Consider the following 14,119-nt stretch of genomic DNA (forward strand, 5'->3'; position numbering starts at 1 on the left):
CTCACAATTCTGACTTTATACCTCACAATTATGACTTTATATCTCAATTCTGAGTTTATAACTCACAATTCTGACTTTATCTCATAATTCTGACTTTATATCTCAATTCTGACTTTATATCTCATAATTCTGACTTTATACCTCACAATTCTGACTTTTTATCTCAATTTTGACTTTATATCTCACTATTCTGACTTTATATCTCATAATTATGACTTTATAGCTCACAATTCTGACTTTATACCTCACAATTATGACTTTATATCTCAATTCTGAGTTTATAACTCACAATTCTGACTTTATCTCATAATTCTGACTTTATATCTCAATTCTGACTTTATATCTCATAATTATGACTTTATAGCTCACAATTCTGACTTTATACCTCACAATTATGACTTTATATCTCAATTCTGAGTTTATAACTCACAATTCTGACTTTATCTCATAATTCTGACTTTATAACTCACAATTCTGACATTATATCTCACAATTCTGACTTTATACCTCACAATTCTGACTTTTTATCTCAATTTTGACTTTATATCTCACTATTCTGACTTTATATCTCATAATTATGACTTTATATCTCATAATTATGACTTAATATCTCTCAATTCTGACTTTATCATAATTATGACTTTATATCTCATAATTATGACTTTATAACACAATTCTGACTTTATCTCATAATTCTGACTTTATAACTCACAATTCTGACTTTATATCTCAATTCTGACTTTATATCTCACAAGTCTGACTTTATCTCATAATTCTGACTTTATATCTCAATTCTGACTTTATATCTCACAATTCTGACTTTATACCTCACAATTCTGACTTTATCTCACAATTCTGACTTTATATCTCAATTCTGACTTTATATCTCACAAGTCTGACTTTATCTCATCATTCTGACTTTATATCTCAATTCTGACTTTATATCTCACAATTCTGACTTTATATCTCACAATTCTGACTTTATAACTCACAATTCTGACTTTATATCTCAATTCTGACTTTATATCTCATAATTATGACTTTATATCTCACAATTCTGACTTTATACCTCATAATTCTGACTTTATATCTCAGAATTGCAAGATATAAACTCAGAATTGTGAGATGGTACCTTGCAGTTGATATAAACTCACAATTCTTATAAGAAAAGTTGGATTTGCGAGAAAAAGTAAGAATTATGAGATAAAAAGTCGCAATTACCACGGCAGAAAAAAAACGGGGGGAAAAACAGAATTGCAAGCTTAGATCTCGAAATTCGGAGAAAAAAAGATCTGAACTGTGAAAGAAAAACTCAGTTACCTTTTTTATATCTTTATCCCGTGGTAGAAATAAGCTTCCATATAGTTCAGAGATAGATCTGAAGATCAATTTTTTTATATTTTATGCAAATCAGTGTTGTGTTAAATGTACAGTCTGTTCAATATGTCAAACCATAGTTTTCCCTCATGTGTTCTTTTAGAGAAACATTTAGAAAGATGCATCTCAATCATGCACTCAAAACCTAATTTTCATTTGCTTCAGATTAAACATTTGCCTGAACGTCTGCAGTGCACTGCATGCTGTTCACTGCTTTTAGTGGCTGCTCTCTGCACAGCCAATCTGCCATTACAAGAACACATTCTGGTGTAATTCTGAGTACTAGAGACACTGATGCATGCAGGGATCGAATCCCCAAGACACAAGTCACTGAGTAATTCAACATGTGTTTGTCTGTTGTTCACTATAGTTTCAACACGCCTTACATTATGCAAGGGTCTGGCGAAGGGTCCAACTTCAAAATAAATTCATGCATATTTTCGGTCAGTCGAGTGCAAACTGTTCCACATGCCAAGTTTGACTCGTTAATACTCTAATTTAGAAAGTTCCCACGATGCAAGATGCAAGAAGGCTACCGTGTAAAAGATGAGGCCGCTATTAAACATCTGGAACAGCTGCTGAAATGCACAGTGAATGTATAGTTCATGCCTTTCCAGTCACGTCAGTATCTGTCGGTGTTCACAACAGCACCTTCCTCGGGAAAACGTGTGAGATAAAAACTTCAGCTTGTCTGGAAAACTTGCCGTTAAATGTAAACAAGCCGTGCGGAGGAATGTCATGTTCATCTCAAGTAAGTTTATTATAAAACAACGTGACTTTAAAAGCCCAACCTCTGTGTTATAAGGCCAAACGCCGCTTTCGGTTTCAGATTTTTCATGCTGTTGAACAGATGGGGGTTTGTTATGTAAAACATGTGGTCATGCAGTCTTAACGTACTGTACTCTTGACCAGTATATTGTCACAGTTGTGCATCTGTATCTGGATTGCTCAACATGCATCTATCAAGTAATTGAAAGCAGTTTTCCATTGCAGTTGAACTAAAACAAATTAACACTACATAGACGTCTCATTTGTGATGTGCATTGAAGTAACTGAGATTTTCATGCTCATTGACTTACATTGTTCCTCCATGGAGGCTTGTTTTTGGTTAGTGGTTTCAGGTTGGGAGACGATGATGGGGTCCAGAGCGGGTACCTCACTGTGGACGACGGCTCTTTTGGATGGCTGTAGCTTGTGGAAGACGGGACGTGCGGAAACGGAGCTCAGGAGCAACAAACACGTGGCTAGAATGTCCCATAACTTCATTTTAGACTCAGTTCCTTTGAGGGAAGCTGCAACGGTGCAAAGGTAAAAGCATGAGTGTCTGCACAACAGCATGCATGAGTGACAAAACGTGGCTTTGAATGGAAAAAAAGGACGCTTTGAGAGACTATCCATGTGTTAATTTGATGAACACTCTGTTTGTTTTGTACTCTGTGCTACTGAAAGTCTTCCCAGAGGGAAACGGTTCAGAACGAAGTGTTGTAACTTGCGGAAAAGTGCAGAGTTAAATGTTCTGATGAGGGCCCTGCGTTAAATGTGTTCTGTAGGGCAGTTAATGCTGAACAGATTTCTCTCAGTATTACAGAGCAGAAAAATGCATGTTTTCTGCCAGAGTTTTTCCCCATTCCGGATCACAAAACTCCTGTTGAGTCAAAAAAGGCAAATAAAATCTACCAGTTTCATGAATGCAATGATGTTTACAATGACTTTTACAGCCCTTTATTGCAGTAAATGACACTTTACTCTGAACAGCTCCAATTGTTGATCATTAGAACCTGCTGTTTCTCCACATAATTAATAGCTTTTTGATATTTGAAAAGTCATATAGTCATAAGATCCTTTGGTTTACATATTTACTGCATCATTCTGCTTTATATATACACAATCAGAGCTGCATAAATCCATGAATTTTTTAAGATTATTAAAAACTGACCTATTAAAATTAGTCAAACTAAACTCAAAAGTTGCTCGTAGTGATGTGAAGTAAACACAAACTCTTAAAGGTTTCTCCATATTATTTTCTGTGCACTTGAAGTGTTTTGTAGAAGTTACAAAGTTATGTTTTGAAAAGCATACAGTAACTTACTATATTTTCATCGGGAGTCACAATATGTATGTTTAATATATAAAAGCACAATACACTCTTGAAAAGCATCATAAAACCCAGAATCTGAGGAGCCTACAATAAAACGTCTAACTAATTTCCAAAGAATATATACCGACAGAATGATTATTAACAAGAAGCCCGTTAAGAACCTTTATGTTCAAGAGTGTATGGAAAATTTACAGTAAAAATAGATCAAGAAAAACTATTTTGCGTCCGTATACAGAAAGAAACTCACCTTAAATGGGGTCCATAAAGACCAGAGCTTCAGAAAAGCCAAATTCTCAACAAATCAAGAAGCATCCAAAGGATAAAATCCGTGCGTTGTCCTCAAAATATCACGATTCCAGGTCCATTCCCAACATATTATCCGCTAGATCCCAATGAAGCGCGCGCAGAAGTGTCCGGAGTGTCCAACTGACGCGCCGCGCCGCTCAGCTCGCTGTGCGCAACGCGACGCGCGATACTCTGATGCTGCCGCGCGCCGCCTCTGTAACGAGAGAGAAAACCAGCAGCAGCGGCTCAGATGGAGACATCGGGATCCCGAAGACGCAGATCTAACTGTAATAGTTTCCCGTGTCTATTAAAGCGCGCTGCATTCTGCCTCCGAGACGCGACGCACAGGTGATGAAATCCAGGTGAATGTCTGTTAATATCGCACGGATCAGGTGAAAGTGTACAGCAGATGGTGTGTGTCTGATATCTGTCAGCAGCACATTGCGCTCACGCTCCACACGCGCGTCTCTGTAACGCGTTTGACGCGCACACTCAGCTCGGAGCGCGTTTAAATACGCTCACTGGTTCGAGCGCGCTGACGTGACGCTCGGGCTCCGCCCTCATTTTTCTCATGCGCGCACAACTCAGATCTATCCATCCATCACTGTTTCCAACCGCACAAATAAAGCTGTCTGTCAGCACCAATAAAAATCAAATCAAAGAGTTTGCGAGCAACTTTTGAAATAAGATAAATGCATTACGCAAAATCTTTATTACTCTAAAATCTGGATTTATGCGGTTACCATTACGCAAAATGATGCTCTAAATATCTAAACCATCTGATCTTAATGGTACATGGCTTATAAAATATCCCAAAATTAAAAAATATACTAATAGAACTATCAAAAAATGTAAACTATTTAGTGTAAAGCCTCATTAAAGCCATTGTAAACATCTTTTGGAGTTTTCAGTGTTTCATAGTAATACCATGGTATTCTCTTGAAGTACCTTGCAAGGTCTGTAATAAATACCATGGTATTAATCTGGTACAGCCACAGTGTTTTGTAAGGGAGTTTAGTGTTGTGTTTGTGTGTCATTCCACAGGATTAAGCTGCGTCATACAGTCTTTATTAAAACCATCTTTACTAAATCAAAGGATCAGTGACAGCAGTTTGTTTAGACTTTAAAACCCATCTGTCATTATAAATGGAGCTCTGAATTCGTTCTGAATAACATGAGAACATCATCTAACCCCTAACGTTATCCTAAATATTTCTGATGTGACACGGCAGTTCATGTGTAAACATACATGACCATTCGAACTCATTCATTTACATTTATTCATGTTTTCTGCATGCAGATGCAGAACCGACTTTATGAGGTATGCAATGAAGCCATTCATCCTCTGAACGTGATCTTAACATAGTTCACCCAAGAATGAACATTTGCTGGCCATCCAAGATGTAGATGAGTTTGTGTCTTCATCAGATTTGGAGAAATGTAGCATTGCATCGCTGTCTCAGCAATGGATGCTCTGCAGTGAATGGGTGCCGTCAGAATAAGAGTGCATAAAATCCATCATTCATTTTAAAATCCATAAAAACTAATCCATAATGAAAACTTTTTTTTAGCTTCAAACTGTTGTCCATAATCCATAATAATGCTTCCTCCAGTGAAAAGGTGCATCTCCTGTTGTCTCTCACCTCAAACTCCAGTCACATATGTGTTTAGAGCCGTTTAAACGCTGCTTGATCTGTGCAGATTTCTCTCCTGATTCACACCAGAACACTGACTCACTGGAGGAAGAGTTATTATGGATTATAGACTCAATGTATTTGAGTTAAAAACGTCTTGATGATGGATTTGTGTCAGCTTTTGTCTTCTCCAGATGTTCACTGATGGACTGGAGTGGTGTGGATTACTTGTGGATTATTGTGATGTTTTTATCAGCTCTCATTCTGACGGCACCCATTCACTGCAGAGCATCCATTGCTGAGACACTGATGCAATGCTACATTTCTACAAACCTGACGAACTCATCTACATCTTGTATGGCCTGAGGGTTGAGGACGTAATTAGCAAATTGTAATTTTTAGGCAAACTATTCCTTTAATGGATTGATGCAGAGATTCATCGCTCATGCTTTCCAACAAGATACTGAATAATTGCCAAAAAAAAAGCAATGTAAATAAATGAATCACTGACAGCAGATGTGTGTGTGTGTGTGTTTGTATGTATGCTTTGTATAAAATAGTTGAGGAGGAGGAGGAGGGTTTACCCAGCTGAGCCTAGGTCCCTCCAAAGATTCCTTCTCATCTACTCATCGTCTCATCTTAGGGAGTTTTTCTTGCTACTGTCATCTTTGGCTTCCCTGAGGGACTTTGTAAGCCTCTATTCATTGTAAATCTGGTTGGAACAATTTGCATTGTGAAGAGCTCTATACAAACAAATTGAATTGGAAAAAGTGAATTGAATTAAAGCTGTGTGGCATTACAAAGCGAAGCTCTCTAAACATCCTGCCATGAGTCTGAAAGCACATACATGCACAGCACGGGGATTTAAAAGTCATCTGAATGAGAAAAAAACATGTAAATCATGAAGACTCGGATGAAAAACTGACGATAATTGTGTGTATGTGTTCTGTTTTTACAATATACTGTATATATACAGTATATATAGGTATGTATATATGTATAAATATATACAATTTATGCATGCAGTTCCTTTGCCCTCGTATTCAGTAAGACTATATTGAATATTTGTACTTTTAAAAAAGAAAAATATTTAGTCATACTGCAGGAATTTAATCTGCAAAAAGAACTAAAAGAGGATAAAACTTGTTGGAAAACTGATAAAATAATTGTAAACAATTTTTCTCTTTTATAATTGTGTGTGTGTACATATACAGTATATATATATATATATATACCTGTATATATGTTTGTGTGTGTTCTGTTTTTACAATATTATATATATATATATATATGTAATTATAGAAGTCCTGCAGCATGATTACATATTTGTTTTTATTAAACATACAAATATTCAATGTAGTCTAATTTTATATAGATATGCAAAAATAACTCAAATGGGTTTGAACTTTGTGGAAAATGTAAAATAATTTCCCCATTTTTTTTCCTCTTGTCTTGTGTATTCAAAGGTGTCTACAAGACTGTTCATTTAGTGTATTGTGAAGGTAAAAGCACTGGTTGTCATTATGATTTCCTAAAGAAATCTGTCATATAATACGCGAAGGGCCAAACCCTTAAATTCAACACTCAAATCCTGAAAGGCAGGACACAGCATGCTATCTTTGAATGGGTATTAAGTTGAATATTCAGGACTTGGACGGGCATATAAAGCGTGTTCACTTTTAACCTTCTGTTGAGAGCGTTTTCATAATGCCGACTCAGAAATGGCATGGTTTTCTTCCCATCAGCCAGTTTGTTCTTACGCGTTTTCTGAACACTGCATTTCATTCTAACAAATAAAACTTCTGTTTTGTTCTATGATGCCAATCAAAGTTTCCCTGTAGATCATAGTTACAAACATTTGAACCATTGCAAACAGTTTAAGCCTTCAGAATATGCTAGGAAACTATTAAATGCTTAAACTGTCCAAATAGACACCATATTTGTCAATTGCAATGTGCATTAATGTTTGCAGGACAGCAAGCAGATGCTGTGAAGCCTCGGCTCGTGAAGTACGGCGAGTATCCGGTGTTCTTCAGCTGTGACTGTGATCTCGTCGTTCCGTAGTGAAGTCCGATCTCTTGCTCCTGCATTTAGATATGTGAGTGTCGTTATATTTAAGTAATTTTGTCATAATTGGCCATAAGCCCAGTGCTCCTGCTTTAGGAGCTTCATTGATCTATTTTCTCTCACAGCGCAGCATTGACACTCACTTTTTCGCTAGTATTGACTATGATTTTGACACTTGGAGGTGCAAACAGCTAGTCTACTAGCTTTAATACAACATCAGGATGAAAAAAAGGTGCTTTTAGAGTTGCGTCATTTTAGTGTTAGTTAACTAAAACTAAAAAAAAAACATTTTTGCTACTTGAAATAAAATATAAAATACTTATTTTATTTTGTTAACTGAAGTATCATATAATATAAAAAACTAAAACTTGTTTTATTTCAGCTAGTTGTATAAAGATATGTGTGTATTAAAAATAATAATGTATTAAAAATAATACAAAATAAATGTAATTAATAAAAACTATATAGACATATTTTTAAAAAAAAACTAAATAAACAACAAAATTACTAAAGCTTTATATAAAATAAAATAAAAATAAGAAAATATAAAAGTACAAATTAAAAGTATATAAATAATATATTGAAATAATCTATGCACATGTGCATTATCAGTTTGGATGCAATGCATTTTTATTTATTTATTTTGTCAAGTATAGTTTTTGCCATGAAAATAGCCAAAGAAGTTGGCATGGCATTAAAAACCAAACAAACAAACATCAGTTCTGCATTTGTTGCATCAAACACTGAATTTGTAACACAGGCTCTGTTGCAAAACATAAGGCAGCATTTTAAAATACATCATAGTTGCAACATGATTAGAAATGTTGTATTTTGCTCACTATTTTTGTGTGCTGTGTATTTTTTATGCTTATTAGATGATCAAAATCACGCACTATTTCCAGTGCCCATGTAGACGGTGAAGCAGCTCACTTGGTTTTGAAACCGAGCCGCAGTTTAGCTCGAATGTCAAACACATTAATGACAATGTGAAAAACATGCGTGGGTAATCAGAGATCACTGACTGGATGAAATGCTCAGGATAATTGAATTACAGACATAAAGGTGCAGGGAACAAAGATCAGACTGCCACTGCTTGAGATGGGTGTTTCCCTGATTGAGAAAAGCTGCGCTCACCACAACTCAACACAGTAAACAATTAGATAAAATAAATGTTATTGCAGAACGCCAACGATAACATCTGCCTTGTTGGTGAGGTACCAAAGTACACACTGATGATGACCGACCCAGTAATGTCTCGCATAAGATGTGTTTACATGCATAATTGCAAGTCTTTCAAAGTTTTTGAATCGAACAATACTGTCTGTGTTATTGTGAGTCATGTGACCTTCATTCCACTTTTCATTAGATGTGTTTGCAAACCTGGCGGCATTTCATCTGCTTCTGCTGATGTGGCATCCAGTCGTTATTGTTTGCAAATGCTTGGACACGTGATATTTTGTAGGTCACAAATAGTGGGTTGCAAAACACAAAAATTGCACTACACTCTTAAAAATAAAGGTGCTTCACGATGCCATAGAAGAACCTTTTTGTCTAAATGGTTCCATAAAGAACCTTTAACATCTGAAGAACCTTTCTGTTTCACAAAAGGTTATTTGGGACGAAAGAAGGTTCTTCAGATTATAAAAAGGTAATAAAGAGATGGTTCTTTAAAGAACCTTTGACTGAATGCTTCTTTGTGGAACCAAAAATGGTTCTTCTATGGCATCGCTTGAAGAACCTTTTGAAGCACCTTTATTTTTAAGAGTGTACTGCTTAATGCATATAATAAAATGCATCTAACTGTATAAATGTGCATTAATGGGTTAGAAATATAAATACACAGATTTTAAAACACAGGAGAAAATGCTATTATGAATTTTCTATACTGAATTTATTGCATCTAATCAAACTTTATTTTGATGACAAATGGCGAAGGACGAGTTACATGCTAAAGTTTAAGGCACTGTAAAAAATTATATTTCTTAGCTATAAATAAAACAAAAGTTAATGGAGTACATTTTAAAAGGAAATACAATTTTAGTTTTTAAATTTTAACATTTAAGGCAAGGCAAAATATTGTTCTCAATTTTGAGATATTTGGCTTTTCATAACATGTTGTTTCAGAGTTTAAAGTGTTTATTTTATTGTACTTTATCTAATTGCGTCTGTAGATTCAATTACAATACATATCTTTAAAGGACGTTTTCTCTAAATTAGTTTTTTCTCCACTTCAGTAGCACTTACAGGTGCATCTCAATAAATTAGAATGTTGTGGAAAAGTTCATTTATTTCAGTAATTCAACTCAAATTGTGAAACTCGTGTATTAAATCAATTCAATGCACACAGACGGAAGTAGTTTAAGTCTTTTGTTCTTTTAATTGTGATGATTTTGGCTCACATTTCACAAAAACCCACCAATTCACTATCTCAACAAATTAGAATATGGTGACATGCCAATCAGCTAATCAACTCAAAACACCTGCAAAGGTTTCCTGAGCCTTCAAAATGGTCTCTCAGTTTGGTTCACTAGGCTACACAATCATGGGGAAGACTGCTGATCTGACAGTTGTCCAGAAGACAATCATTGACACCCTTCACAAGGAGGGTAAGCCACAAACATTCATTGCCAAAGAAGCTGGCTGTTCACAGAGCGCTGTATCCAAGCATGTTAACAGAAAGTTGAGTGGAAGGAAAAAGTGTGGAAGAAAAAGATGCACAACCAACCGAGAGAACCGCAGCCTCATGAGGATTGTCAAGCAAAATCTTATTTTGTAGCATAATTAGACGGATATTCTACTCTTGGAAAAATAGAATTGGGGTATTGTCAAGAGGAAGATGAGAGACACCATACCCAACAATGCCGATGAGCTGAAGGCCACTGTCAAAGAAACCTGGGCTTCCATACCACCTCAGCAGTGCCACAAACTGATCACCTCCATGCCACGCCGCACTGAGGCAGTAATTAAAGCAAAAGGAGCCCCTACCAAATATTGAGTACATGTACAGTACATGAACATACTTTCCAGAAGGCCAACAATTCACTAAAACTGTTTTTTATTGGTCTCATGAAGTATTCTAATTTGTTGAGATAGTGAATTGGTGGGTTTTTGTTAAATGTGAGCCAAAATCATCACAATTAAAAGAACCAAAGACTTAAACTACTTCAGTCTGTGTGCATTGAATTTATTTAATACATGAGTTTCACAATTTGAGTTGAATTACTGAAATAAATGAACTTTTCCACGACATTCTAATTTATTGAGATGCATCTGTACATACACCAAAACTTAAAGTTTCATTCATATGTATATTCTGAAGGTTTTACTGAGGTGTTTGTTCATATATCATTCACTTGATTTCATAATTGCAGTTTATCTATTTGTGTCTGCGATTTCATTTAAAATGCATATCTTTAAGGGCCGTTTTCTCAGAATTCGTTTTTTTGTTCACTTCAGCAGTACTTACATAAACCAAAACTTACAATTTTATTCCTTTCTATATTCTGAAGGATTGTACTGAGGGGTTTGTTCATATATCATTCACTTGATTTCATTATTGCAGTTTATCTATTTGTGTTGGCGATTTCAATTAAAATACATATCTTTAAGGGCCGTTTTCTCAGAATTAGTTTTTTCTTCACTTCACCAGAACGTACATACACTGTAAAAAAAATTATTGTGATTTTAACAGTAAACGACTGTAAAAATGCTACAGTAAAAACCTGTTAATTGGTTATCAGTAAGTTTCCATACTATATATGGTGAATAACTAATTATATTTAATGTAATTTTACAGTAAAATACTGTTAAAATTACGGGTTTTGGAAGTGAAAAAGAAAAAGTAATTTATAATTTACAGCGAAAACCCATAAATTGACACTCCCAGAATTCCCTGCATGACACTTCATATTTTAAGTTTTTTCGTTGAAATAAATGTTTCTTAGTTTTTTCTTATCAGTTGTGTACATTAGGGTTTTTATCTTACATCTAATGTTGTTAAATTAATGTTTATTGCTTTATTTCAGCATCATGTGTGTTACCATGATGGTGTTTAGTGTTTTTGTGAATGACACTGTGCACCTTCTATATATGTTATTATTTAAGGTGATTATCAGTATTACAATTGTTCAAAACAGATATTAGTACTTCAATATGCTAGTTTATTAACATTACATCAGTTAATGAAATAGGTTTTTTTTATTGTGAATTTAAGTTAATTCTGTAACGGTTGGTAAATTTAACGGTGAAGTTCTGGCAACCACAGCTGCCGGTATTTTACCGTAAATGTCACAGATTTGTTTTTTACAGTGTACACCAAAACTTACAGTTTTATTCTTGTCTATATTCTGAAGGATTTTACTGAGGGGTTTGTTCATATATCATTCACTTGATTTCATTATTGCAGTTTATCTATTTGTGTTGGCGATTTCAATTAAAATACATATCTTTAAGGACATATCTCAGAATGAGTTTTTTCTTCACTTCACCAGAACTTACATACACCAAAACTTACAGTTTTATTCTTGTCTATATTCTGAAGGATTTTACTGAGGGGTTTGTTCATAAATCATTCTCACGGTTTATATAACTGTTTTTCCTAAAAACATGGGGAAAATGTATTCTTTCCTGACTGTTAACAGTATTTTCTGATTTATGGAGTTATAAAAAGAGAAATCCAAAATCCCTTCTATAAAAACATTTAACTCTAATGTGTCAACAAAAAGGAACAAGAATTTTAAACCTGGCTTTATCCAGTGTTCAGATTTATTTTCTGGAAATGTATGCAAACTAGTGAGTATTTTATTAGAAAATGCCAACAGTTACAACAGTTTCGAAAACTTAATCAGGATTTAATTTTTTAATTTTTTGAATATAATCAGTCAACTGGTAATTCAATGTGTTACTTGCTGTTTCTGTGTCATTATTTGTAAATCCTACAATCCTACAATCCTTTTTCTTTGTACTTAGTACTTAGTTTTAGAGGTTAGGTCAAATCACTAAAATTTTAAGTGCTAGTAATATTGAACACATCTTGCATGAATTGTGGATGAGGCTATTAAACAATCTAGGACAGGTTACTTTTGGACACTGTGATTTTGACCTCTACTAACAGTGTTTCTATTTTATTTCACTAAACGGTTGGGATTAGCGTGTAAATTCTGCAGGTAAACACATTTTGTTGACTTGATAATTACTGTTATCTTGTATGTGTTCATAGTTTAGTTGACATGTTTCTTGTTCTTTCCTGCTCTCTTCGCAGGATACTGACCACCTGTGTTACCTGTGCAGGTGGAAATTATGTCATCATCCGTGTTACTATCATCACGCAGGCGTGTGTTGATCTGCTGGCGAGTCAATGGCCACGCTGTCATGGATCTGCCCATGTCAGATACTCTGGGTGTGCTGCTTCAGCTGATAAACGCAGATAAGAAATGAATAAAGTTAAAGAGCAAAGATATGTTTGGACTTTCATCACCATAGAAGGACAGTATCCAGGGTTGTGTGTCGAATTAATGGCAGTTTGCCTTTCTATTTTTACCGCAGAAGTCCAAAAGCCAAGCCAATGAAAGGCCTGTCAGCTGATGATGAAAGAAAGTTTCTTCTGGACACCACCTGTTTTTGGTGATTATCAGTATTACAATTGTTCAAAACAGATATTAGTACTTCAATATGCTAGTTTATTAACATTACATCAGTTAATGAAATAGGTTTTTTTTATTGTGAATTTAAGTTAATTCTGTAACGGTTGGTAAATTTAACGGTGAAGTTCTGGCAACCACAGCTGCCGGTATTTTACCGTAAATGTCACAGATTTGTTTTTTACAGTGTACACCAAAACTTACAGTTTTATTCTTGTCTATATTCTGAAGGATTTTACTGAGGGGTTTGTTCATATATCATTCACTTGATTTCATTATTGCAGTTTATCTATTTGTGTTGGCGATTTCAATTAAAATACATATCTTTAAGGACATATCTCAGAATGAGTTTTTTCTTCACTTCACCAGAACTTACATACACCAAAACTTACAGTTTTATTCTTGTCTATATTCTGAAGGATTTTACTGAGGGGTTTGTTCATAAATCATTCTCACGGTTTATATAACTGTTTTTCCTAAAAACATGGGGAAAATGTATTCTTTCCTGACTGTTAACAGTATTTTCTGATTTATGGAGTTATAAAAAGAGAAATCCAAAATCCCTTCTATAAAAACATTTAACTCTAATGTGTCAACAAAAAGGAACAAGAATTTTAAACCTGGCTTTATCCAGTGTTCAGATTTATTTTCTGGAAATGTATGCAAACTAGTGAGTATTTTATTAGAAAATGCCAACAGTTACAACAGTTTCGAAAACTTAATCAGGATTTAATTTTTTGCAGCTCTTAATATAATCAGTCAACTGGTAATTCAATGTGTTACTTGCTGTTTCTGTGTCATTATTTGTAAATCCTACAATCCTACAAATGTTTTTCTTTGTACTTAGTACTTAGTTTTAGAGGTTAGGTCAAATCACTAAAATTTTAAGTGCTAGTAATATTGAACACATCTTGCATGAATTGTGGATGAGGCTATTAAACAATCTAGGACAGGTTACTTTTGGACACTGTGATTTTGACCTCTACTAACAGTGTTTCTATTTTATTTCACTAAACGGT

General features: G+C 34.7%; 1 protein-coding gene across 1 annotated transcript in view; it reads right to left on the reverse strand.

The window, feature by feature from the left end:
- Positions 1-4,007, reverse strand: part of LOC107569368 (glial cell line-derived neurotrophic factor-like) — a 9,461-nt gene extending 5,454 nt beyond the window's left edge. The window contains exons 1-2 of the mRNA XM_016255451.1: positions 3,723-4,007; positions 2,457-2,669 (exon numbers count right to left, since the gene is read on the reverse strand). Coding sequence (XP_016110937.1) covers positions 2,457-2,643 — 187 coding nt within the window. The 5' untranslated portion in view covers positions 2,644-2,669; positions 3,723-4,007. The remainder of the gene's footprint in view (positions 1-2,456; positions 2,670-3,722) is intronic.
- Between the last annotated feature and the right edge of the window lie 10,112 nt (positions 4,008-14,119).

The sequence above is a fragment of the Sinocyclocheilus grahami genome, unplaced genomic scaffold (genome assembly GCF_001515645.1).
Source record: "Sinocyclocheilus grahami isolate Dianchi unplaced genomic scaffold, SAMN03320097.WGS_v1.1 scaffold1339.1, whole genome shotgun sequence".
NCBI lineage: Eukaryota > Metazoa > Chordata > Actinopteri > Cypriniformes > Cyprinidae > Sinocyclocheilus > Sinocyclocheilus grahami.